The 27,999-nt window shown below is 42.2% G+C and overlaps 1 protein-coding gene and 1 long non-coding RNA gene across 4 annotated transcripts in view; one reads left to right on the top strand and one right to left on the bottom strand.

The window, feature by feature from the left end:
• The window catches only part of MSRA (methionine sulfoxide reductase A), a 371,273-nt gene extending 364,500 nt beyond the window's left edge, over positions 1 to 6,773 (bottom strand). The window contains exon 1 of one of the 2 annotated variants that reach the window (XM_033429865.2): positions 6,366 to 6,773. In XM_033429865.2, coding sequence (XP_033285756.2) covers positions 6,366 to 6,483 — 118 coding nt within the window. In that variant the 5' untranslated portion in view covers positions 6,484 to 6,773. The remainder of the gene's footprint in view (positions 1 to 6,365) is intronic. The other variant, XM_033429864.2, reaches the window with a different exon arrangement.
• Positions 6,350 to 27,412, top strand: LOC117201645 (uncharacterized). 2 transcript variants are annotated; one of them, XR_004483714.1, is made up of 6 exons: positions 6,350 to 6,485; positions 14,558 to 14,742; positions 21,194 to 21,298; positions 23,484 to 23,551; positions 25,193 to 25,240; positions 27,243 to 27,412. It is a non-coding gene; the product is annotated as an uncharacterized LOC117201645 (long non-coding RNA). The 2 variants fall into 2 exon arrangements; XR_004483711.1 differs by lacking the exon at positions 23,484 to 23,551.
• The last annotated feature ends 587 nt before the right edge of the window (positions 27,413 to 27,999 follow it).

The following is a 27,999-nucleotide window of genomic DNA, read 5'->3' on the forward strand; positions in this document are numbered from 1 at the left end:
CATAAAAAAAGCACCTTTTTGGTCTTTGTTTTCAGGCATTAACCACATTCTCCCCCGATATCCACAAAACATTACTGAGTGTCTGATGCAGGCAGGCAGTACCCTTTGTGAAGTGCTACACACTACAGGATAAAATAAGTATCAAACATGGTCCAGCCCCTCCCTTTAAGGAGTGAAACATGGCTCCCCACTCTGGACAGACATCCTTCTGGGGAGCTCACACTCATATGGGGAGATAATGTTATCAAACACAAGTCTGTGTGCCCGACGCACAGTGAGGCCAAACAATACCAAAACGGTAGAGTTTGGAGCAGAGGAAGGCTTACTGCAGGGCCATGCAAGGAGACAGGTGGCCCATGCTTTAGAAACCCCGAACTCCCGGAACGCTTTCAGCAAAGCCTTTTTATAGGAAAGGTGAGGGAGGCGCGTGGTTAGCTGTCGAAACTTCTTGGTGTCAGATCCTTTGCTCCTGAGGTTGGGTCACATCAGGTCACGATGTTCCTGTAAACCTTCACCAAAACAAATTGTTATTCTCTGTCCTGACAAGAGAGGGCAAGGTCCCAAGGCTCAACTTTCGCCCTCCGAGGTCCAGGCCCTGGCTGAGAGGAGGCGGGTCCCTGCGCTGGCCGGTTACCCTGCCCGGGAGCGTCTGTCCAGCACCCAGTCTGGGTCCTCCCGCCAGTGCCCAGGCCAGGCTAAAGAGTCAGATCTCAGCTGGCGTTGCCCTCAGGGCCAGGTCCCCAGACCTGGCCCAGCTGTCATCACTGAGGGGGCAAGGCGCCCAGGATCCAGCCGGCCCTCAGGCTTTGCATTTAAACTGGAGAGAATCATTTGTGTAGGATCAATGTAATACCTCTTGTAGCAAATACCCATCAGGTGAATTCCCAGCTCACGACAACTGCCCTTCTTTGAGAATAGCCCAACCACAGAGGTGGACCTGAAGTAATGCTGTGCAATGTCCTTGCAACTTAACCCTGACCTATGGCCACCTCCTAGGGGTAGACAACTGATCTCAGCTGCACCAATTTCTGAAACTTGAACAGAGAGGCTGAAGCTGGCTGAAGCTGTTACCTTGATGGCAGTGTCCGTATACTCCAGTTGCCGAGGCCTCCGTGGACTGCCACCCATGCAGACAGCCACCCCCTTTAGGTAGCAGAGGTGGGGATGAGGAAGATGTTCGCTGCTGCCTCAAGGCCTGGGCCCGGCCAGCAGGCACCCGTGGCATGGGCTCTGGGGCTCTGCGGGACATAGCCCTCAGCCTGTCCCTGAGCCCCCAGCTCACCCGCCAGCCCCAAGACCGGAGGGCCTGGAGGGCTCCGGGGAAACGGCCACGATCGGCCTCTCACTGCACTTTCTGCCTTGAGGACCACTGTCAGGCTGACTGTTGGCGGAGTGGGACCTCTAACTGATGCGCTAAAGGTCTCGTGATAACGGCTGCACACCCACCCTGCCCCTACTACAATAAGACAGAGATTTAATAACCTGGGTAGCAAAAAAGCACCTCAGTAGCAATGCAAGATCTGATAGAAGGATTCATAAAATAGTTCAAAATTATTTGTCTAGTAGAGAAGAAAGGGATTGCTTAGGTTGGAGAGGAAAGGCATGGGTTTATAGGAGAAATGGAATTCAAGCAGGGCAAGTTTTGAGGAAGAGCAGGATAAGGATATATGGAAATCACAATATTTTACCCAAGCAGGCATTTAATAAACATTTAATGAATGACTAAATGAAAAGATTAGCGTGTGGAACCCACTTGGGTAAAATCACATGAATGTTTCCAGAGGCAGAACACTGAAACACATGCTAGCCAGAAGATGGGGTTCTATAGGGGCACAGTAGGAAAAAAGGCTGGGAAGGTAAGGGTCAGATGGCGGGAGATATGGAATACCCTTATCCCAGGGACTTCAGGAAAGTACTGAGGATTCTGAAACAGAGAGTAAAATAAAGAGCTTTAGACAGGATGCAAAGAGGAGAGATAATAGCTCTGTGTCCTACAATTTAGAAGTTAATCACACACTGGTGAAAATTTTTCTAAAAGGAAATTTGTTTTCCATGATTTTCTTTTAAAAGTCTATGTACATCACTCAAAATAAAAGAAATACACATAATGCCTTCTACATAATAGTGGAAGGAATTTGTCCCCAAGGATCTTTTCTTTGTATAAATGATGCCACCACAATTGACACTTCAATAAAAATGAATATTTATGAAATGTAAAATGATTTGGATTAACTTATTCCAATTTCACCCTCTAAATTTAGATTTTTAAATCACGCCAAAATGTGGATTTTGATTACAAAAGCAAGTTGGGGAAGAAAAACAGAACTTGACATGAAAAAGAGCAAAATTTAAAAAGGAAAAAAAAGAACTTGAAATAGGGATGAAAAAAAGATGATAGTAAGGTGGTCAATTAGACTAAAATCAGCAGAAGGAGATCATCTTCAAAGTGGAGTTACTTAATTCAATAATGCAGTCGCATTATAAGAACCAAAAGTTAAATAAAAGCACAGAGTCAAGTCTCCCACCTGTGTCTCCCCTCCACCATCAGCTCACTGCATCGCCCTCTCCGTGGCCATTACTTTCTTATCTATCCTTCCAAAGTTTCTTTGTGCATAAATATTATTATTATCCTCCCTGTTCACACAAAAGTTAACATATAACACTGTTCTGACCTTGCATTTTTCACCTAACACTATATCTTGGCAATCTCTCCATACCCATTCATATAGATATTCCATGTTCTTTTTTACAGCTGCATATTTCATTGTGAGGATGAACCATAATTAATTTAACTAGCCCCTATTGATGGGCGTTTGGGTTGTTTCCAATCTTTGACTACTGCAAGAAAAGCTGCAGTGAATAACCTGGTACAGTCATCATTTGGCACGAATGCAAGTATATCTGTAGGATAAATTCCCAGAAATTGAATTCCTGGGTCAAAAGGTATACACATTTAAATTTTTGACAGATATGGCCAAATTGCCTTCCATAAGAGTTGAGCCAATTTACATTCTTGCCAGCTATGTACAAGAGTGTCTTCTCCCTCAAGGATTTACCAACAAAGTGTATCATCAAATTTCTGGATTTTTGCCAGTCTGAAGAATGAAAAATGGTACTTGCATTCTCCTCATTATGAATGAAGCTGAGCATCTTTTTATATGTTTAAGAGCCAATTATACTTCCTTTTCTGTAAACTGCTCATAACCTTTGTCTATTTTTCTAATGTATGTTGGTGTTTTCTTATTATCTTCTAGAAGCTTCTTATATATTAGGGAGATTAGTCCTTCACCTACAATATGAGTTGCAAATATTTACCCCAGTTTGTCTTTTGAATCTGCTTGTGGTAATTTTTGCCTGCAGAAGATTTTTATTTTGTTGTGATCCAATTTATCAGTTTTTTAAGTCTTCTGATTTTCAAGTCATGGTTAAAAAGGCTTTCCTTTCTAAAGGAATTCTCCCTTGCTCATCCTTAAATTATTTCATTTTTTACATTTAACTAAATGAAAAAACAGTACATATAGTAGTTAAGATCACAAACCCTAGAGGCAAACTGCCTATATTCATATCCCAGATCCACTACTTATTAGCTATATGACCTTGTATAAGTCACCTAAACTCTACAGGCCTCAGTTTCCACACCTACAAGTGGGGATAGTAACAGGTTACCACCTCCTCAGGTTGTTGTGAAGATTAAACGTATTAGTAAATGTAAATCAATTACTACAGTGTCCAGCATATAGTAAACACTCAATAAGAGTGAGCTATTATCAACATATATCTTTTGGAACTTATCCTGGTTTAAGATGTGAAGTACAGATCCAACTTTGGTGGGGGTTTTTGTTTGTTTGTTTGTTTTCCATATGGCTACTCAGTTGTCCCATAACCATTTACTGAATATTCCATCTTTTCCCCACTGATTTGAGATGTCACCTGTACCATATGCTACATTCTCATACGTATTTAAGAATTTCTGATCTTTCTATCGACCTATCTATTCATGGACCAGTCCCACACTGTTTAAATTATTAAGCTTCACTTTTACTATGTGCAAGGGCTAGTTGTCCCTCTTTGTTCTTCTTTTACAGTTACCATTAACTCTTCCTGCTTATTTTTCCATATGAATTTTTTAAATTAGTGCATCCTGTTCTAGAACAAAATAAAAATATCATTAGTATTTTTCCTGAAACCATGTTACCTTTATAAATTAACTAAGGGTAGGTTGCAAATAACAACAGACATAGACAGAGGTAATACAGAAAGGTGAAAAGCTGTTAAACAGATTGGAGGTTGGAATAGAGATGAATTTAACTTTCAAAACAATAATATTAAGTCCCTAAGCTTCTATCTTATAGCCACTGAAAACCCACCAAAGAGGTAACACTGCCCATTTCTTGGGCCAATCAGAACCTTCGGCAACCTGTCAAGGCAGTAGTACCAGGGGTAGAGATAGGAAAGGCCACAATCTAAAATTTAAGTATTTGCGGGGGTGGAAGTTACAACCGCTGAACAAAAAGGACATGTGCCTTATAGGCTTGGCCCTACACCAAAAAAAACAGTTCACTGGTCCAGATATAACAATGTATGCATGGCTATATAAAAAGGCAGAAGAGCCTGGACAAGAACCAAGTCCTGAGGTTTTGCAGTCAGAGTTATTAGATGGATAGAAAAAGAAATCATTGGCTTGTTTCTGTCATGTTAATCTTTTACCAGAAGTGTCATTTATATACTAAAGAACTGAGTGGGAAGACCTTGGTTAAGATAAAGGAGAACTAAATTGTGGTCAGTTTTAACCTTGAACCAGTTTGGAAATCTGATCAGGAGTTTTTGGTTTGTTTGTTTTTAGATGTCTAGGAGGACATACCACAGACACTGTAGTGTGTAAAGAGGAAGTTTCATACAAGCGGGGAAAGTTCAGCATTGAGAATTATTGCTTTTAAATATCCATTTATGAATCCTAATTTGTTAAAAGAGAATTCTCTTTCAAGATAAAGTTTAGATAATGGGGTTATGTAATTTAGAGACAGAGTTAAAGATAATCTGGATTTTTTTTTTTTTTCGAAACTCATTCTCTGAATTTGAGTCAAAAATAAAATAAGCTTTTTAAGGCTATCAATGAGCTGGGAGTGAAGTGATATGGGACATAGAAAATAGAACTGCTAATGTAGGTGAATGAGAAACAGGTCACACAGTATCAGTTCCCAAACTGCCTCAAATCCAAAGACCTCTACCTTCTCCATTCTCATACTGAGTATTGTGTATGATACACAGACCCTCAGAACGACCTCCTCCTATATATACTCAACAATTCTTTAAGGAAAAGAAAGACGGAAGAATCCCTAGAAAACTGTAAATGCAGTATTTATCTTGGCATCGAGCCATACATAAAAGATTAATCACCGCTTAATCCTCCAACACCTCTAAGGCACCCGTTTACAAACTACCAAGTGCATTAGTATCACCGGAAGGGCGTATTTAAAAGATATCATTGGGACTACACTTTGAAAAGCAATGCACCAAGGTAATTCTTCTCAAAAAGTATGGTCCTCAGGTTGGTGGACACGTGCTATCTGCGACCTTCTATAGGGCTGAGACAGAAATTAGAGTTAAGCTTTCGAAACTTTTAGAGCAGTTTCTAGCATTTCATTTTTATTATATTTTTTCATTTTATTTCATTTCTCTAGCATTTCACTTTTATTATATTTTATATATATTTTATTATACTCTCCAGAAGTACTGGTATGAGATTGGAAAATTATTTTTAAGTTTGGGAAGCACAGCTCTTCTGCATGGCTGACACACACAGGCAAACCCGGGAGCACAGGGCCAGGGGCAGCTCCTGCCAACTGGGGGAAACCGGGCAGTCCTGGAGGATAATGGTAGCCTGAGGATAATTCCTACAACCAGAACAGTGAAGCGAGAAACAATTTCAAAACTGCAGTATTCATCGTTCTGTACCATTCCATTGCTTCCAGTGACAACACAACGCCGCAGCACCGCTGCAAGTGGCCTGCATCCCAGCGGCCGGTGCCAAAAGGAAAGGGGATGCACACCGTGGGAAAGGGCGAAAATTGGGTCAGTGCTTTTCCCGCCCGAAGTTTGAAGCCGCCGGGGTATTTGCACTGTAGGTGAATTATACCACCGTAGTAGGTCCAGTCAACGCGTTTCGCGTTGTTTTAGCTGGTGAGAACCCAAACAAAGAAAGAATACCTACCCCTGGCCCCCTCCCCTGCCAGCGCCCTCCGCGCCTGCGCAGAACGCCGGCTGCCGACCCTCCCGAGGCTGGCCCCCGGCTCCCTTCTGGCGTCCAGAAGATGCGCGTGCGTAGCGGCGACGACCGCGCCCTCTGTGCGTGCCCGCGTCCTTACCCGCTACGGCGATCGCCTCCTTCCGGCCCGGTAGGGCCGCCTGTGGGCTGACGATGTTGGAGGCGGAGTTACCCATTCTCTGGAAGAGCTGGTGGGCCGTCCTGGTGGCGGCGAGCATGGGTGGGTGGCTTGCCTAGGGGCCGCCGGGCGGACCGGCGCGGTCGGGAGCCGAGGCGCCGCTGCGGAGTGGGCGGCCGGCGCGGGGCGGCGGGAGCTGGGTGCACTGGCCGGCCGGCGGGCGGGTCAGCGGGGGCACGTACGCGGCGGGCTGTGCTGCCCCCGCCCCGGAATCGAGTGATTACCTCAGCCTCGTGCCGGGAGGGCCGGGACCGAGGGCGTGTTCTCGCCCTGGCGTGGGGCCGGTTCCGGGGAGGCACCTGCGAGTTTTCCTTGCTTCCCTTAGGTGCAAAGTTCCCGGGCGGAAGACAAAGTGTAGTAATGGCGGTGCAAAGTACGTGAAGCGGCAGGGGCCAAAAAAATAATGCCCGGCTTTTGACTTTGAAGTTCGTTCGCATTTCACAACCTCCTTAACAATTGCTCGGTGTGCCCAGTAAGCTGTACGACTACCTACCTTACAAACTGGTAACTATATCTGTTTCCACTGGAGCCATTATGATGATAAATTATCAAAAAGATGATTATCCGAAGTGAAAACTAAGCACAATTTTCAAAAAGTTAAGAATAGGAAAGATAATTCAATATAATGTTTTATAGACATATTTATATGCACACACATAGAAATAATATACTGATAAACACAAGGGGGAAAAATAGGAACAAGGCACGGATACCCCATTAACGCAGTTCGGGTGAACTTAAGCGTTCTCTTGGATCATTCTTGGCTCTCAAATCATGGGACGTAACATTTGCTCCTGTGACAGATTTTCAACCCCAAAAATAAGGTGGGTGGAGGCAGATGGGTGACTTGGGAGTTGCATATGTGAAATTTTGGTTTTACACGAATGTTCTGCCAAAGTGGGCGGATAGTCTCATGAAGGAAGGAACTTCAGATTAGCACCCAGAGAAATGAGAAGGCTTTGAGCCAACCTCCCCAGTGGATTTAGTTACCTCTCTATCTTGTTTAGTTACCTCTTTGTGTTCATGTGGTCTGGACTGTAACCTGAGGACAGGAGGATTAGACCTACTGTATTGTAGAATATGGCCAGACAGGTAACATTAAAACTCGGTCAAAGTGTTTGTTTTGTAATACGGGCTCTGTCTGTGTAGTGTGCCTCGGTTTTTACTTCCGATTTATTTGGTTTTGCCAGGAGATTATATGAAGTAGGTTCTACAGGCCTTTCCTGAAAGCTTTACAAGGTGTCCCTTCTAGGTCGTAAGATCATTCTTCTGTCAAAGGAAATAGTCTGTGTTTTCTTTTTCTGTGTTTTGTGGTTGATTGTATGAAATTAAGAACTGAAGAATTTGGGGACTTCCCCAGCAGTCCAGTGGTTAAGACCCAGCGCTTCCACTGCAGTAGGCGCTGGTTCCATCCCTGGTCCAGGAACTAAGATCCCATGTGACACACACACACACACACACACACACACACACACACACACACACAAAACCGAAGAATTTTTCATGTCAAGGAGAAGTACTTACGTAATGTTAAGAAACCTAAACAAAGCTACAGTATGTATATGTGTAGTATGTAGTACACGTATAATAATGCATACACCTCCCCTTGCACACCCACTGAAGAAAGACTAGAAAAAAATTGAAAAACTGTTTGCAGTTTTGTTGTTCATGGTAATGGTTGACTGGTTTTCACTTTCTTTAAACTTCTGGTTTGAAATGATACATATTGTTACAGTGTTCTCAAGTATTCCCCTGGCTGTGATACTTTTATTATTATAATTTTTTTTTAATTTTTAAAAGAAAAAAATACCTTTTTTCATAAAACAGGGGTTTCTTATCTCATTTACCAGAACAGTTGAGAGAAAAGTTACACTGAGGTTGGTTGCTTGGTTGGCTGGTTGGTTGGTTTAGGAGAGAATTAATATTCCTGCCTTCAATGATGCCATTTTCATCACTAAGTTTTCGATTTCTTCAGAATCTCCTAAACCCTTCTGAGCTTCTCCACACTGAGAGAGTCTTTTTTTGTCCATATTCCCCATTGGGCACGCACTGCTTTGAAGTGTTATTTTTGTGATTATGCTCTGGTTTTCCAACAAATTCTAACAATGTATGTTCTTTAGGATGCAGTCTAAGCATCCTGTTTGGTATAACAAATACCCAAAATACATCAGTTTAAACAAAATAGAAGTTTATTTCTTCTATTATGTAACGATCCAGAAATAGATCACTAAGCAGGACCGTGTCTTTTCTTCCGTAATATCTCACACTATATTGGCTCAAATTAAGTGTACCGTGATTATGTATTTGGTTAAGTTGGGTCAAAACGTTGACTTAGAATAGCAAAAGTTTCTTTTCCGTGTGTTCAGGAATGGCTCTGCCTTGCCCCTTGGAGAAAGGAATATTTAATACTCTTTTCCAAAACTAGGCCTAGCTTTTCGTTGGAATACAGCTTAGGTTGCTGTAACCCAAAGGTATTATATTTGAAACAAGATAGTTTTTGTTTTGGTTTTTTCTCTCATGTACTGGTCCAGGACTAGGAGGGCAGCACTGCTATCCACATACGTAACCACCATCCCAGAACCTGGCAGCGCATCTGTATCTTAGCCCAGCAAAAAGGCAGAAAGGAAAGGGGTGCACATCTCAGTACTCCTAAGAGTGTGTCCCAGAGGTAGCACATGTCATTTCTCCTCATTCCATTGACGTGGTTAGACACACAGCCACATCTAACTGTTGGGAAGGTGGGAGGTAGAGTTCTCTAGCTGGGCAACCACAGATCCAGCTAACACTAGGCAGTTCTAGTAACAAAGGAAGAAGGTAAGAATGTACTTTGGTGGACAACTCTTACAGTCCATTCCTCTGGCCATCGAGATATCCGTATGTGTGTATATATGTATATGTATATGTGTATATATGTGTGTGCATATATATATATATATATATGAATATATCCCCTTCTTCTAACATATAGGACACACCCTATTTTAAAGTTCCAAGCACATGATCCAGTGACCGATAAACTAAAAAAATGAGGTGTCTCTTCCCTCCTCCCACTCTCTCCCCCACACACCTGGTGTACAATGATGAAGCAGGATATTAAAATCAATTTGGAAAAAGAATGCGGGGGGTGGGGAAGAGTAGTCACTGGTCCACAGTCTAATCAAATGTTGCAAAAGGGAAACTTCCAAGACTGCCTAGATGGTGGAGGTCGGGAGTGTGGATGGTGGTGGATGGGAAAATAGAGGAAGTAACATGGAGTAAGTAGTCTGGGGACTTTGACATCTAAGGTGAGAACCTCCCTCCCACTTGATTCACTCTGTTTATACCAACTGGAATGCCTGCCTGATTCTCTCTGGTTTTCCGACCTTATTCTTCATTCAATTCAAGACTCACCTTGTCTGTGCAACCTTCCCTGATTGCACAAGAAAACACGGTTATTCATTGAGCCTAGGTTGCCCCATAGCACTCACCACTTGCATCACTCAGGTAGCACATAGTCTGTACTACCTTGCGTTGTTAGTTATCTGAAAAGATACACTAATTATTATGGAGGTTTAAAATACGTCCACAAATTGTTTTTTTCTTTTATAGATCTTTATTGGAGTATAATTCCTTCACAATACTGTGTTAGTTTCTGCTGTACACCAAAGTGAATCAGCCCTATGCATACATATGTCCCCATATCCCCTCCCTCTTGAGCCTCCCTCCCACCCTCCCTATCCCATCCCTCTAGGTTTTCACAAAGCACCGAGCTGATCTCCCTGTGCTATGCAGCTGCTTCCCACTAGCTATGTATTTTACATTTGGTAGTATATATATGTCCATGCCACTCTCTCGTGTCGTCCCAGCTTACCCTTCCCCCTCCCCGTGTCCTCAAGTCCATTCTCTACGTCTGCATCTTTATTCCAGTCCTGCCACTAGGTTCATCATAACCTTTTTTTTTTTTTTAGATTCCATATATATGTGTTAGCATACAGTATTTGTTTTTCACTTTCTGACTTACTTCACTCTGTATGACAGACTCTAGATCCATCCACCTCACTACAAATAGTTCAATTTTGTTTCTTTTTATGGCTGAGTAATAGTCCATTGTATATCTGTGCCACATCTTCTTTATCCATTCATCTGTCGATGGACACTTAGGTTGCTTCCATGTCCTAGCTATTGTAAATAGTGCTGCAATGAACATTGTGGTATATGTGTCTTTTTGAATTACGGTTTTCTCAGGGTATATGCCCAATAGTGGGATTGAGTATGATGCTTGCTGTGGGTTTGTCATATATGGCCTTTATTATGTTGAGGTAGTTTCCCTCTATGCCCATTTTCTGGAGATTTTTTATCATAAGTGGATGTGGAATTTTGTTAAAAGCTTTTTCTGCATCTATTGAGATGATCATACGGTTTTTATTCCTTAATTTGTTAATATGGTATATCACATTGACTTGCGTATATTGAAGAATCCTTGTGTACCTGGGATAAATCCCACTTGATCATGGTGTATGATCCCTTTAATGTGTTGTTGGATTCTGTTTGCTAGTATTTTGTTCAGGATTTTTGCATCTATGTTCATCAGTGATATTGGTCTATAATTTTCTTTTTTTGTGATATCTTTTTCTGGTTTTGGTATCTGGGTGATGGTGGCTTTGTAGAATGAATTTGGGAGTGTTTCTCCCTCTGCAATATTTTGGAAGAGTTTGAGAAGGATCGGTGTTAGCTCTTCTGTAAATGATTGATAGAATTCACCTGTGAAGCCATCTGATCCTGGACTTTTGTTTGTTGGAAGATTTTTAATTATGGTTTCAATTTCATTACTTGTGATAGTAGGTCTGTTTATATTTTCTAATTCTCCCTGGTTCAGTCTTGGAAAATTATACCTTTCCAAGAATTTGTCCGTTTCTTCGTGGTTGTCCATTTTATTGGCATATAGTTGTTTGTAGTAGTCTCTTATAATCCTTTGTATTTCTGCAGTGTCAGTTGTGATTTTTCATTTCTAATTTTATTGATTTGCATCCTCTCCCTTTTTTTCTTGATGAGTCTGGCTAAGGGTTTATCAATTTTGTTTATCTTCTCAAAGAACCAGCTTTTAGCTTTATTGAGCCTTGTTATTGTTTTCTTTGTTTCTATTTCATTTATTTCTGCTCTGATTTTTATGATTTCTTTCCTTCTACTGACTTTGGGTTTTCTTTGTTTTTCTTTCTCTAGTTTTTTAAAGTGTAGGGTTAGATTGCTTATTTTAGATTTTTCTTGTTTCTTGAGGTGAGATTGAATTGCTATAAACTTCCCTCTCAGAACTGCTTTTGCTGCATCCCATAGGTTTTGGGTCGTCCTGTTTTCATTGTCATTTGTTTCTATGTATTTTTTTACTTCTTCTTTGACTTCTTCAGTGATCTCTTGGTTATTTAATAGTGCACTGTTTAGCCTCCATGTATTTGTGTTTTTTACATTTTTTCCCTGTAATTGATTTCCAATCTCATAGCATTGTGGTCAGAAAAGATGCTTGATACGATATCAATTTTCTTAAATTTTCCGAGGTTGATCATAAGTGGGTGTTGAAGATGTGATCCAAGATGTGACCCAAGATGTGCTCTATCCTGGAGAATGTTCCCTGTGCACTTGAGAAGAAAGTGTATTCTGCACTTTTGGGTGGAATGTTCTGTAAATATCAATTAAATCTGTCTGGTCTATTGTGTCATTTAAAGCTGTGTTTCCTTATTTATTTTCTGTTTGGATGATCTGTCCATTGGTGTAAGTGGCGTCTTAAAGTCCCCTACTATTATCGTGTTACTGTCGATTTCTCCTTTCATGGTTGTTAGCATTTGCCTTATGTATTGGGTGCATAAACATAATTGTTATATATTCTTCTTGGATTGATCCTTTGATCATTATGTAGTGTCCTTTTTTATCTCTTATAATAGCCTTTATTTTAAAGTTTATTTTATCAGATAGGAGTATTGCTACTCCAACTTTCTTTTGATTACCACTTGCATGGAACATCTTTTTCCATCTCTTCACCTTCAGTCTTTATGTGTCCCTAGGTCTGAAGTGGGTCTCTTGTAGACAGCAAATATATGGGTCTTGTTTTTGTATCCATTCAGCCAATCTGTGTCTTTTGGTGGGAGCATTTAGTCCATTTACATTTAAGGTAATTATTGATATGTATGTTCCTATTCCCATTTTCTTAATTGTTTTGCGTTTGTTATTGTAGGTCTTTTTCTTCCCTTGTGTTTCCAGCCTAGAGAAGTTTCTTTAGCATTTGTTGTAAAGCTGGTTTGGTGGTGCTGAATTCTCTTAGCTTTTGCTTCTCTGAAAAGCTTTTGATTTCTTTGTCGAATCTGAATGAGATCCTTGCTGGGTAGAGTAATCTTGGTTGTAGGTTTTTCCCTTTCATCACTTTAAGTATATCCTGCCACTCCCTTCTGGCCTGCAGAGTTTCTGCTGAAAAATCAGCTGATAACATTATGGGGATTCCTTTATATGTTATTTTTTGTTTTTCCCTTGCTGCTTTTAATATTTTTTCTTTGAATTTAATTTTTGTTAGTTTGATTAACATGTGTCTTGGTGTGGTTTTCCGTAGGGTGTATCCTGTATGGGACTCTCTGTGCTTCCTGGACTTGGGTGACTATTTCCTTTCCCATGTTAGGGAAGTTTTCAACTGTAATCTCTTCAAATATTTTCTCAGACCCTTTCTTTTTCTCTTCTTCTTCTGGAACCCCAATAATTTGAATGTTTGGTGCATTTAGTGTTGCCCCAGAGGTCTCTGAGATTGTCTTCAATTCTTTTCATTCTTTTTTCTTTATTCTGCTCCTTGGCAGTTATTTCCACCATTTTGTCTTCCAGCTCACTTATTCGTTCTTCTGCTTCAGTTATTCTGTTATTGATTCCTTCTAGAGTTTTTTCATCTCAGTTATTGTGTTGTTCATCTCTGTTTGTTTGTTCTTTAGTTCTAGATCTTTGTTAAACATTTCTTGTATTTTCTCAATCAGTGCTTCCATTCTGTTTCCGAGATTCCAGATCATCTTTACTATCATTACTCCGAATTCTTTTTCATGTAGATTGCCTATTTCCTCTTCATTTATTTGGTCTTGTAGCTTTTTACCTTTCTCCTTCATCTGTGACATATTTTTTTGCCATCTCTTTTTTTTTTTTTTTTTTTAATAAGTGGGATTGCGTTCCTGTCTTACTGGTTGTTTGGCCTGAAGCTTCCAACACTGGAGTTTGTAGGCTGTTGGCTAGATCTGGGTCTTGGTGCTGAGATGAGGATCTCCGTGAGACCTCACTCCGATGAATATTCCCTGGGGTCTGAGGTTCTCTGTTAGTCCAGTGGTTCCGACGACACGGAGCTGCCACCGCGGGAGCTTCGGCCCGACCCCCAGCTTGTGAACCAAGATCCTACAAGCCGCATGGGGTGGCAGAAAAAAAAGAACAATAATGAAGCAAAAAATAAAATTAGACTAGGAAACTAACAGATATGTTAGAAAGAACATAAAAATTAAAATAGAGATGAATCAACAACCGGAAGGTACAAGAGTACCACCACAGTAAAAAAAAGAGGAGGAGGGGAAAGAGAAAGAAAAAAAAAAAAAAAACGGGGAAAAGGCCTCGGCTGGAGGGCGGGGCCTAAGCATGGGCGAGGTTTGGGCAGTGGGCGGGGCCAATGCTCAGGACCCACAGGGCTGGGGGGCTGTGGGGCTTAGGCTCAAGGGACAGAAGAGCCCCAGGCGTGCCCCCCACTCCTGTTCTCAGAGGGCAGGGGACCTCACCTGGGAGCCCAGTAGGCTTCCTGGGCTCCAGTGGGCGGGGCACTCGCCCTCCGCTCCTCTCCTGCTCCTTACAGACGGCCCCTCCTGCCTGCCTCTCCTGATCTCCCCGGCCTCAGGGGTGCCGATCCTGTCTGGCCTCCACTTCTCCTCTCCCCTCTGTCCCCCCATATTCTACCAGTTCACTTGGGGGTTCCTCCCGTCTCCTTGGGCGTCAGGGTCCCCCATCAGCAGCCGGCAGGCGCCCTAGTTGCCGGGACATGCTACCTGGCATGTTGACTCCGCCCTCCCACAAATTCTTTTAAAGGTCCAGTTTCCCTCCCCTGACATTTTCATTGGACTTAATGTTTGTTTCTATAGAATAAGACAGAAGTGATGGTGTGTGACCTCTGAGACTAAGCCATAGAAGGCAAGGCAGCTTCCTTCTTGCTCACTTTTGGATCACTCCCTCTGGGGGAAGCAAGCTGTCACATCATGAAGATTCTCAATCAGCCCAATGGAGAAGCCCACATGGTGAGGAAAGGAGGTCTCCTGCCAACGGCCAGGTGAGTAAGCAATCTTAGAAGCAGATTCTCCAGACCCAATAAAGCTTTCAGGTGTTATCTTGTCTGCAACCTTATAAGAGGCTCTGAGCCAGAGCCACCCAGCTAATCTGCCTCCAAATTCCTGACCCACAGAAACCACGAGACAAAAAAATACTTGTTGTTTCTTTTAAAGTGTTTTTAAAATTCATGGTGAGATAAGGAGACAATATTCTTGAAAACAGGGCTTATCAGAATTGAAAGGATTTTCTTGGAACTCCCACAACTGATTTTACATAATAAGAACCAAAGCTAGAGGACTGGCCTTAAAATAAACCCTAGACTAGAAAGGGTAAAGGCCATGACTTAAGAGATGAGAAAGAAGATCAAACGTCTTTATCTTATTCTCCCACCCTGGGATGAATTTGGGGATGGACTCTTAGAAACCTCCAAATGGACTGGGGAAGAATCTGAAGATTTGGGAGCCAGTGCTTCACTTCCTGGGGCATATCCTAGGACAGTGAGCCATCGGGGCATGAAGAAAACAGTCTTGGGACTTCCCTGGTGGTCCAGTGGCTGGGACTCCACGCTCCCAATGCAGGGAGCCCTGGAAATATATATATATCTATCTCACTGTAGTAGACTGGAACAATGTGTTTGTTTGTTTGTTTTTTCCCTGCGGTACGCGGGCCTCTCACTGTTGTGGCCTCTCCCTTGCGGAGCACAGGCTCCGGACGCGCAGGCTCAGCGGCCATGGCTCACGGGCCCAGCCGCTCCGCAGCATGTGGGATCTTCCTGGACCGGGGCACGAACCCGTGTCCCCTGCATTGGCAGGCGGACTCTCAACCACTGCGCCACTAGGGAAGCCCGAACAATGTGGTTTTTAATGACTTAGACTAGATTAGAAATATCAGAGTGCATCCACAAGTAGGAAGGATCTACATAATTGGGGGAATTTTTTATTTCTCTTACATACACGTGTGTGTTGTACATACACCGTGTCTAAACTTAAAATAAATTTCTTAGTGTAGCTCCTGGTCAAAAGAAGTTTGAAAGCCATGGTCTAAAAAGCCTATAAATTCTCGAAGGCTCTTGCATTCAGCAAGGCATGCAATGCTGTGTGTGTGTGCAGAGGAGCAGTGACTGAGGGCAGGGCCAAGGCTGGCAGACCAGAGGGCAGCCTCACAGGATCCTGCACAATTGTGTTGGGTGTGGGGAAAGAAGGAGGGCATTGCCAGGTCTCCCATGAGGGGTGGGGGTGTGGAAGGACAGAGAGAACCCATGACCCTGATAAAGCCTGGAGTTAGAGTAAGGAGACCCAAGTGCTGCAACGTGTGACCAGGTGCAACAGCAAGGTCCTCAGTTATTGGGCGCAGGAGCCAGCCTAATGCCCGAAGGATGGACAGGAAAAGCTGTGTCTCAGCTGAGCCAGAGCCAGGTGGCCCGGAGTCCAAGCTACACCAATGCACATGCTCAGGACAGGTGCCAAGGCTGAGAGACACCTCAGTGGGAGACCACAAGACCAGGAGCACACGCAGCTCTTCCAGTTACAGATAGCACCTTGAAAGGAGTAGGGAAGGCCCTAGAGAGAATCCCGAAAGACTGACCAGTTACCCGAATAGGCTATTTAAAACTGATAGACGCCAAGAAGACACTTTGATTTGTCAAGATCAAGTGTTTTCCTCCATCATTAGAAACGATAAGAGCAAGATGAGATCAGTTATAGAAAACAGGGCAGTTAACATTTTCTGTACATCTGAGTCATTGTTTAAATTTTGGCCTCATTACACGGGGTTTATCAAAGCATGCAGAGAGGTAAGCTGCCCTGCCTAGGAGTAGGGATGCTACCTGCTTCCTGGGATATCATGTACACAAATGAAACCTTGTACGGTACCAATCTAATACTAAATGGCAAAATACAAGAAAAACGATAGTGTCTTTAAGTTTTTCATAAGCAACATATATTCAATTTGAAAAGCTATCTTTTATTCCACAATAACATATTCTGACTTTTCTGGTGTCAAAATGTCCTTCCTTCTCATATTCATATGGTGGTGATGAGATGGTAGTTGTTCCTCTAAGGCCCTCATCTGGCAGAATCGAACGTGGAAAAGCAAAATATTTGGTCCAATCCTGCTGACCCTTGAAATCCAAGCACCACTGAGGTAATGTGTGTGATAGCTCCTGACACAGAGCAGTCACTCCATCAGTAGACGTTCCCATCCTCCCCCCAGCCGTTACCACCCCCGTTGCATAAAGATCAGCCCCTAATAAGTAGTTTTGCTCTTTTTCCCGTGGGCTCCATCTTGTCCTCCCCTCTCAGCTTTCCTAACCACACATTGTTCCAAGCTGCCTCTCCCCAGGTAGACTATAAAGAGTGAAAGACATGATTTAAGGCATGAGAGAGCAGGCCACGCATCCTCTTCCCTCCCCCCACCCTCGGATGCACGTGGGGATGGGGGTCTTAGAAACATCCTCACGGACTGGGGAAGAATCTGAGGATTTAGAGACTAGTGCTCAACAAAGAGGAGGGCAAGCCAAGGTGTCCCTCCAGAGAATTTATCAGATTGTGCCACCCCTCAATTTCTAAGCTCCATCCTAATAGTAAATTGTATACATCACTGATAAAATGAGCCTAATTACATACTGAAAACTTTAATAAACTTAGCAACTTCAGTGCCAAGTTATTTTGCTAATTAATTTTCTTTCATAAAACTATGTGTCAGGGTTACTAAAAAAAAAAACACTAAGGAAGAAAAACATACTCTCTGAAAATTCAGATAATATATGAAGACATTTTCAGGTAGTAGGAATTGGGAAATGACTTGTTATATAAGGTAGGGGTATGACATTTAGCCAAGTTATTGAGAACATACCGGCTTCTCAGTTACATATGTTAAATGATTTTTTTTTTGATGTATTGCTTTAAATGTGCTTTCTGCAATGCCCCTACATGCAGATTCTGCTGAAACCCTCCCTTGTTTAGTAAATACCATTGAACTCACACCATATGCAAGACACCAACTGGGTGGTGCATACGGAAGAGTCCAGCCTTTCAGGGACTCCAAGGGCCTCAGTGCAGTAGGGAGACATCCCAGCCCTGGCACCAAACGGCAGACCAGGGGTGCTCACTCTACTCCACAGCAGAGCCCTGGACACAAAGGGCTGAGGGGCTTTTCGAGAAGGACAACAGATCCTCAACCTCTAGGGTTGCAGGTCGTGGATATGGGGGGCCATGCTCCAGGACTGAAAAAAGAGCTGTCACAGGTGTGGAAAATGAACTCAAGGACAAATGATGCAAAGGGTGAGGCTTTGTCCCCTCCAAGAGGCATATCAGCTCTGTCTCCATTCTTTATCAAACCATGAATAACTGCAGGGACGTCCCGGTGGACTCAAACTGAAATAAGGCTTTTTTGGTCTTTTTATAAAAATCCACTTAAGTAGGCAGAGACACCCTTATAAATGAATAATAGAGAGCTTAATACGCCCCTTTACACTGGCAGAGTTAAAACCACATGACCTTATTTATGGTCTATCTATAGAAGATTCAGAGCTGTCTTAAGTATGCTAATTTACTGCAGAGATTATTTTACTGAGTTTTAAGAGGAAAAATAGTAATAACATTAATAACAGTATGGTCATCCCCCCCTTATTCACAGTTTCACTTTCCAAGGTTTCAATTTCCTGAAGTCAATTGCACTCTGAAAATATTAAATGGAAAATTCCAGAAATAAACAATTCATACATTTTAAATTTTGTGCTGTACTGAGTAGCACGATGAACTCTCTCGCCATCCCTTTCCATCCCCCAGGGATGTGTATCATCACTTTGTCCAGCGTATCCCATCCGTTAGTTACTTAGTAGCCGACTCCGTTATTAGATCAACTGTCAAGGTATCTCAGTGCTTGAGTTCAAGTAACCCTTATTTTACTTAATAATGGCCCCAAAGGGCAAGACTAGTGATGTTGGCAATTCACATATGCCAAAGAGAAGCCATAAAGTACTTCCTTTAAGTGAAAAGGTGAAAGTTCTCGACTTAACAAAGAAAGGAAAAAACTCGTATGCTGAGGTTGCAAAGATCTTCGGGAAGAACGAATCTTCTGCCCGTAAAATTGTGAAGAAGGAAAAAGAAAGTCCTGCTAGTTTTGCTGTCGCACCTCAAGCCACAAAAGTCACAGCCACAGTAAGTGATAATCCCCAGGCCACGCTCTCCTTCTGACCCTTCTGCTAGCTGGAACGCAGGTGTGAGAGGCAGCCTGGAGTAACCACTGAAAACCAAGTGATGGATGCCGCATTGTGAGAGTAATAGAGTGACCAGGTGGAGTGACCCTAGGTCCCCGGCATCATGAAGCTGCCATTTCACCTCTAGATGGCTTATTCATAGGCTAGTACATGAGCGAGAAATGAACTTTGATTTTATTTAAGCTGCTACGGTTTTGAATAGCTTAGCGGTTCTCAAACTTCAACATATACCAGAATCACCTGGAGGGCTTGTTAAAACACAGCCTGCTGTCCCCACCCCGAATGTCGGGCTCAGTAATTTGGGAGAGGCCTGAGACTTAGCATTTTTAATAAATTCTCAGGGAATGCTGACACTGTTGGTCCAGGCACCAAACTTGGAGCACCACTGATCTGGCCAATACGTACACCCATTGTCCTAGCCCTCCATAAACACGCCTCTTGTGTTTGAAATCTAACATTTTCAACTGCTTTCACCCACTTCAGGTAGCACACTGAATCCCAAACTAAAACTAAGCTCAGTGTTAATTTGTCTACAGCTATCAGTGCTGAATCTAAAGAGGTTTGGAACATACCAGAAATCATGCAGAGAGCAGGAAATATGGTGTATCCAATGGCATCTGAATTCGTTGGACCCTCAAAATCTGGATTCTGGAATCGAGATAATTCAAAACTTCTCTTTGTAATAATCCATCATTCTTAGGAATTATAACTGGATCTTTAAAAACGTTAATCCGCGTGTGTTTGTTGTATGTCAAATTAAATTAAGCCCTAATTTTCAGTAGTTCATCTTCCTACACCAAGCACATCTTGAAAAGGATCAAAAGCTGCAGAGGGGGTGAAGCACGTGAAGCAACAGCTCAATGTTTGAAGATGGAAATGATTCCCATGGGGGAATCGTAAACTTTCGAGTGGCATCAGTGCTGAGCAGACAGCACAGGCAGTAACAATCTGAATGCTTGGAAACCAGAAAGCGTCAAAGATGCTGTAAGAGAATAAGCAGGGAACCTTCAGGTGTGTAACTCACACTTCCCCAAACCGTGATGGCCTTTGAGAGCATCCACTAAGCAGTAACTTTGAGCTTTTTCCCTGGCAGGGTCCCAGGTGATTTGTGAGTTCACCTCAGCAGCCACTGGTGTGCCCCCTTCTGCCACCACAGATGCCACTCTCCTGCTGCCACCATCAGGGCATCTGACACTGCCAACCCTATGCAGCTGCCACTCCCCAGGGCTCAGGGGTCACCTCGTTTTAATTAGATTACCCTACGGGTAACCTGATGCACTTCATCTCTGAACTGTCGCCATCCCCCCCCCACCCTACCCCCGGCCTTTAAGGATCAGAACCCTCAAGTTGGGTCAGAGAACAATTCAGGGACAGGGTTCAGTACTACACAGACTTCGGCATATAAGAAGTAGTAAGTACTTAATAAATGTTCATTTTCACTCTCGCCTTCAGCCAACAATTCACCAATGTCCCAAACCAATACACTTCCAGCACTTTCCTACCTCTTCATGAGTACCCTGCCCACCTTGGACACAAGGTAGGGCAGCCTTTGACAATCTTTTCTCAGTCTTCCTGGGGTCGACCCACAGGCCAGGTTAGTTTCCCCAAGGAATGATCTCATATCACCACAAATCTTTCCTCCATATAATTTAAATGTAATTGGGGATAATAATAGTAGTACCTAACTCACAGGTTTTTTAAATTTTGTTTTTGTTTTTTCTTTGTGATGATTAAATAAGTTAATACAGGAAAAGTGGCTGAAATCATGTCTGACACATAAGAAGACCTGAGTAAATATTAGCTATGATTATTATACACGGTTATTTGGGTGACTGTTGGAAAATTGTCCTCCTCTACTAGGGCTGCGAGCTCTAGGAAGGCAGCGATTGTGTCCATTTTTTGCTTTTTGTTGTATCCTAGTACCTGTCAAGGTCACAGTCAGCATTCAGCCAATGTTGGCTGAATGAATGCATGAATCAAGCATAGCATCTCTTGAACCAACTGCGTAATTCCCTCCAGAAGTCCCTCCTTACCACTTCTCGATGTCTGATGGGTCCTGATTGCAAATAGGACTTATCTCTTATTTTGTTATCTAAGTATTCCCAGTTAGTAGATAAACTATACCGCTTCATACACACACACACACATGCATGCATACACACACACACACATCAGAGTCACCCAAAGGATGCAGGTAGAATTTTTTTGTATGTTTGCTTGTTTGTTTTAACAGCTTTACCATGGAATAATTGATATCCAAAAGCTGCACGTATTTAATGGATAAATTTGATGAGTTTGGACCCATGCAAACAGCCGTAAAACCAGCAGCACAATCAAGGTAACAGACATTTCCATCACCTCCAAAAATTTCTGATGTCTCTTTGTTTTGTCTTATTTTGTTTTGTTTTGTTTTTGTGTGGAAAGAACACAACATGAGACACACCCTCAATAAATTTCTAAGTGCACAATACCATCTTGTTAGCCCTAGGCGTTATGTTGTACAGATTTCTAGAACTTATTCTGTTGCATAACCGAAAGTTTACACACACTGAACACCTCATTACCCCCACCTCTCAACCCCTGGAAACCAGCATTCTATTCTCTGCTTCTATGAGTTTGACTGTTTTAGGTACCTCATATAAATGGAATCATGCAGTATTTGTCTTTCTATGACTGACTTATTTAACTTAGCATATTGTCCTCCAGGCTCATCCGTGTTGTAGTAAATGAAAGGATTTCTCTCTTTTTAAAGGCTGGATAACATTCCATTGTGTGTATATGCCCTATCTTCTTTATCCATTCATCCACTGGGGGAAACCTCGGTTGTTTCTGTGTCCTGGCTATTGTGAATAGCCAGGATATCTCTTTGGGATGTTTTTTGTAAGACTTACTTTTTAAAGAGCAGTTGAAGTTTACAACAAAATTGAGAGGTACAGAGATTCCCCATACACCCTCTGTTTCCACACAAGCATAGACTACTCCCCTATTATCAACATCACTCTCCACAATGGTACATTTATTTACCAAGGATTTTTACATTAGCACCTCATAATCACACAAAGTCCGTAGTTCACCTTAGGGTTCACTCTTGGTGTTGTACAGTCTATGGATTTGGACAAATGTATAATGACATATAACTATGACTATAATATCACACACAGTATTTTCACTGCCCTAAAAATCCTCTGTGCTCTGCCTACTTACCTCCCCCAACCCTGACCCTCCAGAAGGTTTTTTAAGGATACTGTAATTTATCAACATTATCTTTTCTTCTCTAAGTGCTTGCTAAGATTATATGACCATTAAACAAGATAATCCAAGTGAAAGTACCTAATATAGTGCCTAATGCCTAATAGCTATTATTATTATTTGTCTTTGTTATGGGACATGACGAGCCCTGAGGCCTGGACTGCCATTGGAGAGACAATAAACATTTGAAGATTAAATGAATAAATAGCCAAGTGAATGAGTACAAAAGAGGAGTGCTGCATTATAATCCTAGTTTTGGATTAACTAGTTCTGTGGCCTTTGACTAGTTATATAATGTCTCTTAGTTTTTGTCATCCGTGAAGTTGAAGGGGGAGGGGAGAGAAGTTACAACTTCTCGGAATCAAGTTCTTTTAGGATTGGAGACTGGGAAGAAGGAAGGGGGAAACGGGACACACTTTCCTCAAGTGGACTGCACTGTGTTTATCCTGAGGTTTCTCTACTGGTTTCTCAGGTTCACGCCCACTGGCATAGAAGCCACTGGGGAGCAGTGTCACTCAGACACTCCGATTAAATGCTCAAGTGAGCATCTTCACGGCATGGAATTTTGCGTGGGAGCTCCGTGGCCAGGAAATGCTCTCCAGCTCCTGGCCTGGAGGTACAGTCCTCGATGTGTGGCTGCTAGGACTCCCTGGCCACTAGGAAACCCTCTTGGGTGTTGTAGAGACAAGTTGAATCAAGCTAAGCTGCCTTCCAAGCTGTCCTTTAGTCCCATAAGAGCTCATCCATTCTCTCCTTGCCAAACAGAGGGACCACTCCTCTCTCACCTCTGCCATCTCTCCATTCTCCTTTTCCCTGCTAGGAAAAGTACAAGGCACATCTACAAGGACAGGGTGTTAGCATCATTTCCCCGGGGGAAAGTGCTGATACTCCTTTTAGCTTTGGAGGGAGGGATAGTGGAGTCCTCCCCAAGGGGCAGACGTTTCTAGACTCTGATGCATCTCCCTCACCCTCTATCAGCCTTTTGCTTATATACACTGGAAAGGTTTGGTCATCCTTAATAAGCTCTGGATGAGCAGTTAGACCCCAACTGTTTGAAGATCTCTTTCCTCCATAGGGTCTTGATGGCTCTCTGTCCTAAGCTTTGGGTCCTGTTTGCCAGCTCCAGGGAAACAAGTGAGATTTCCCTCAACATCCAGTTACATATATGTCATATTTAGAGTCATAGGAAAAAAGAACGAAAGAAAATACAGGCATACCTCATTTTACTGTCTTCCCCTTTATTGTACTTTGCAGATATTGCCTTTTTTTCACAGGTCGAAGGTTTGTGACATCGTGCATCCAACAGCATTTGCTCCACTTCGTATCTCTGTGTCGCACTTTGGTAATTCTCACAATATTTAAAATTTTTTCATTATTATTATATTTCTCCTGGTGATCTGTGATCAGTGGTCTTTATTGTAATTGTTTTGAGGCACCATGAACTGCGCCCATATAAGACAGCAACTTAATCGATTATTGAAATGACCACGAAGGATTTAACATATGACATAAACTTAGTTGATAAGGCAGCGGCAGGGTTGGAGAGAATTGACTCCAGTTTTGAAAGTTCTACTGTGGGTAAAATGCTATCAAACAGCAGTGCACACTACAGAGAAATCGTTTGTGAAAGGAAGAGTCAATCAGTGTGGCAATTCATTGCTCTATTATTTCATGAAATCGCCACGGCCACCCAGCCTTCGGCAGCCACCACCGTGATCAGTCAGCAGCATCAACGTCCAGACAAGACCTTCCACCAGCAAAAAGATATCAATTCACTAAAGGCTCAGATAATATTTAGAATTTTTTGCAATATTTTTTTATTGCACGATTTCTTTTATATAATATATCCAGAATAGGCAAAACAGAGATTTGGGAAAACAGATTTGGGAAAACAGAGACAGAAAGCAGATTACAGTTGATCAGGGATGGGGGTAGAGGAGAATGGGGAGTGACTACTTAATGGGTACAGGGTGTTTTATTTTTTATGCGGGTATAGTTATATTTTTAATTAATTACACTGCTTTTTTAGACATAATGCTATTGCACACTCAGTAGACTACAATATTGTGTAAATATAACTTTTATATGCACTGGGAAACCAAAACATTCATGCAACTCATTTTATTGCGATATCTGCTTTATTGGGTGGTCTGAACCCCACCCGCAGTATCTCCGAGGTGTGCCTGTAACCCAAATGCCAACAGCGGTTTTCTCTCTGTAATCGGACTGTGGGTAATTTTTATTTTTTCTTTTATACTTTTCTATTTTTAAATTTTCTAGACTGTACATGTATCACTTTTTTAATCAGAAAGTAAACAGTTTATTTAACACACAATGATTACAGCAAAGATAAATTATAGATTGGTAAAAAGAAAAGGTAAGTGAACTTAGCCAGTTCAATTTTTTTCTTTTAATCTCAAATACTGTGTTACCTCTTAAGTTAGATTTTTATCTCCTTTGGTTTATTCTACCATTGGTATACATCCTCCCAGATCTTTTTATATATAGGTTTATATTTAACTTACTTCATTAAAATGTTTCAATCTACTCTAACAATTTCAACTCTGGTTCTCATATACAAATACCATATAAAATACACTTTGAGTTAGAAATACTGTGGTCATCTAAAGTTTTGCTTTGCTTTGTTTTCATTTGTCTTTTACCTATTCTGCCTACAGATAATATGCAAAAATTTTCTAGGTCACAATTATTTTCTGCCAGCATTTCTCCTTGAAACTGCAGCACTAGTGTACACAAGGAGAAAAAGACATCCATTTCTACTTCTAGTCTCCTGCACATTTTCCATCTTGAGTAAGCTGTGCTTTCTGTGTCATATGCTTCAATAAGCCTCTCAGAAGGTGTAATTGGGACTTAGGCACTCAATAAATATTTGTGGAATTAAATTTCAGTAACTATTCTGTAATTCTTAAAGCATGTAGACGCTGGAAGGATGATACACAGTTTGGTGTTTTTCATTCTGCAGGTTGCAAAGCCTCTACAAACCCATTTCTGAAGTCAGGTGGTGACACTGGTAAGTGAGGGTTTGTGGGTTATTTGGGGTTCACTACAGAGAGCCTTTTGAGCTCCCTCCAATCATGCTTTACTTCTCGGTCCTAGATTTCTCCGCTAAAATCTCAATTGGAAATAAACTCATTTCCTTAAGCCATCTGGTGGCTTTCACTTGTAACTACAACATCAACTAATGGCCCAAAAGACGCGAGCACTATTTTCTTCTTGTGTCTCTTCTGAGATGTTATGATGACATGATACCTAAGTAATGTGTAGGTGTTAAAAACCCAAGAGAAATTGTCATGATTTTCACCTCAGGGACACATTAATATCAAGAGCAACGTAATGAAGGCTATGGGTGATGGAGTAAGAGAAACTATATTATTTTATTACAGTTGTATAATAAGACAAGGTTTATTGAGCACCCACCATGTGCCAGGCAGTGTTCATAGGCTAGAAAAACCAATGCAATTCCCGTATTCCCAGGGAATACAGGCAAACTGATATGGGAACAAATATAAAGTCTAAGTGTTACAGTAGCTGTGCTGAGTTGGAGACAGGAAGACCCTCCCTGGGCTCCTTTATCCCACACTGGACACCAGGAAATGGGCACCATTCCCTCCCGGAATACACAAAATACCAAAAAATAAAGTCAAAGTTCATTTTGGAATCAGCTCAAAATAATGATTAACAAAATAATGCAGCTGTAAGTGTGTTATGTAACTTTGTCTCCTACCTTTGGCAAAACCCAACAATATTCATATCTTTGGGTCATGCATGACCCTTAAGGCCATGTTGCCCCAAGGTGGATCACAGTAGGGACATGGGGACCCCAGGGTTGGTAAATAAATTTTCAGGTGCTCATTTAACTTAGCCAAAGACCACCTCCACTGCCAGCCTTCCGTAGGACGGCAAAGAGGAGACAGAGTCTGCTTTACAGGGTGCAAGCATGCCCCCTCTAGCTCCATCTCATTAGTCTCAAACAGAAAAGTGTTATTGGAGCACATTCTGCCCTGGAAGGTTCCTGAGAGGTTGTGAAGTTGGGACAATGTGGAAGAGCGGATGGGAATTTTCAGATCACAAGGCCAAGACCATTTCGTTTAATGGGGACCTATGCCACAGTGCAACGTATTAAAACACAAGTCATATTTGGGGATCTGCAGGTAATTCGGGATGGCCAGAGAGGACGTTGTGAACAGAGAGTGTTGAAAGCTGCAGCTCGGTCAGTAAGCAAGCGCAGGCTCCCGAGGGTGACACAGCACATGCTCAAGAGGGAAGAGATATGGGAACATATGTATATGGATAACTGATTCACTTTGTTATAAAGCAGAAACTAACACACCACCGTAAAGAAATTATACCCCAATAAAGATGTTAAAAAAAAAAAAAAAAGAGATGGGCCTTTTCCCTCACTTTGTCAGGTTGAAAGGACACACGATGAGAATTAGAAGGCCAGTTAGGTGGCATTTAATATACTCCAGGCAAGACATGATGATTGTTTCCAGATGAAGTTAGTGGCAATACAGGTGGAGAAGTGGGGATGGATTTGAGAAAATCTTTAACAGGTAGAATAAACAGGTCTTTGTGTCTTGGATATAAGGGATTAGATATATAAAGGAATTTAGGATGACTCCCAGATTTCTGGCTTATGAACTGATGTCCCATAGGCAGCAGGAGGTACAGATCTGAAATACGATGAGACATCAGGGCTGGAGATATCAATGTGGAACCGATCAGCATCAGTGCCATGGGAAAGGAAGAGCTTATCCCTGACCAAGGATAATCTTGCCCTTGTATCTATCTGTAAATTCCTATTACCTTTCCACATTCTACCCAAACTTTACAGCCTCTCAGGAACCTTCTCAGACCTTCCTAGGCAGAAAGTGCTCCTATAATATTTTGTTGTTCAGGGGTAATGAGATAGAGCCTGGCCAAGATATTGTGATAACCACCTCGGAAGAGGTGTGATAAGTAAATGTCAAATGAATAAATATGCATTCTTACATACACCTGATTATGTACAGATCACCTGGCAGGCTGAATAGGAGGAAGCCAGCCTAGCGTTTTCTGCAGAACAGCGCCTGGAAATGACATTGGGGTCCAGTGACTGGTGGGAGACCCAGAGCGAGGTGAAGATCTGGATTCAGGAAGATGTTATGGATAGTTCTAAAAATAAATATTTCCACCAAGTGTATGTCCGGCTGCATTAATATCCTACACCAGCAGTCAGAGTGCTGAGTCACTCTTGGCCAGGGCAAGCTGTCACTTCTTAACTTCACCCTTGTTCGGAGCACTGAACCCCGGACCCGACCAGCACGACGAGACGGAACATGAGGAGGGATGAGAGTGGCCAGTATGGAGCTATGAAAAATGTACCTCTGTCTTTTCCTGGCTACCTCAGACTGAGGGGAAATTCCAACCAAGGTCACTCCTGGGAAATATCAACCTTATTCATCTACTGGAACTTTAAATTAAAAAGCTACCTAATTCTTTGAGGCGGGAGGATTGTTTCCCTTCTATCAATAAGTCAATTTTCCCCTCTCATCTTCCATCTTATATATTTGAAAAGAAACTCATTCCAGTTCATATGAAAATGAGTAGCCAGAAATTATGAAGGATACTTATGGATGCAGCTCTTGTGATTCACCAAGTCTATCTGTTAATCTAGGTATCAACAATACACTTATTTTTCAATCATTTAAATGCTCTCAGTATACATCTGCTCTTGGAACCAATCGGAACATCTTTGCATTATAAGGACTGCACTAATGGAAAGATACT

This window comes from Orcinus orca, chromosome 6 (genome assembly GCF_937001465.1).
Source record: "Orcinus orca chromosome 6, mOrcOrc1.1, whole genome shotgun sequence".
NCBI classification, from domain to species: Eukaryota; Metazoa; Chordata; class Mammalia; order Artiodactyla; family Delphinidae; genus Orcinus; species Orcinus orca.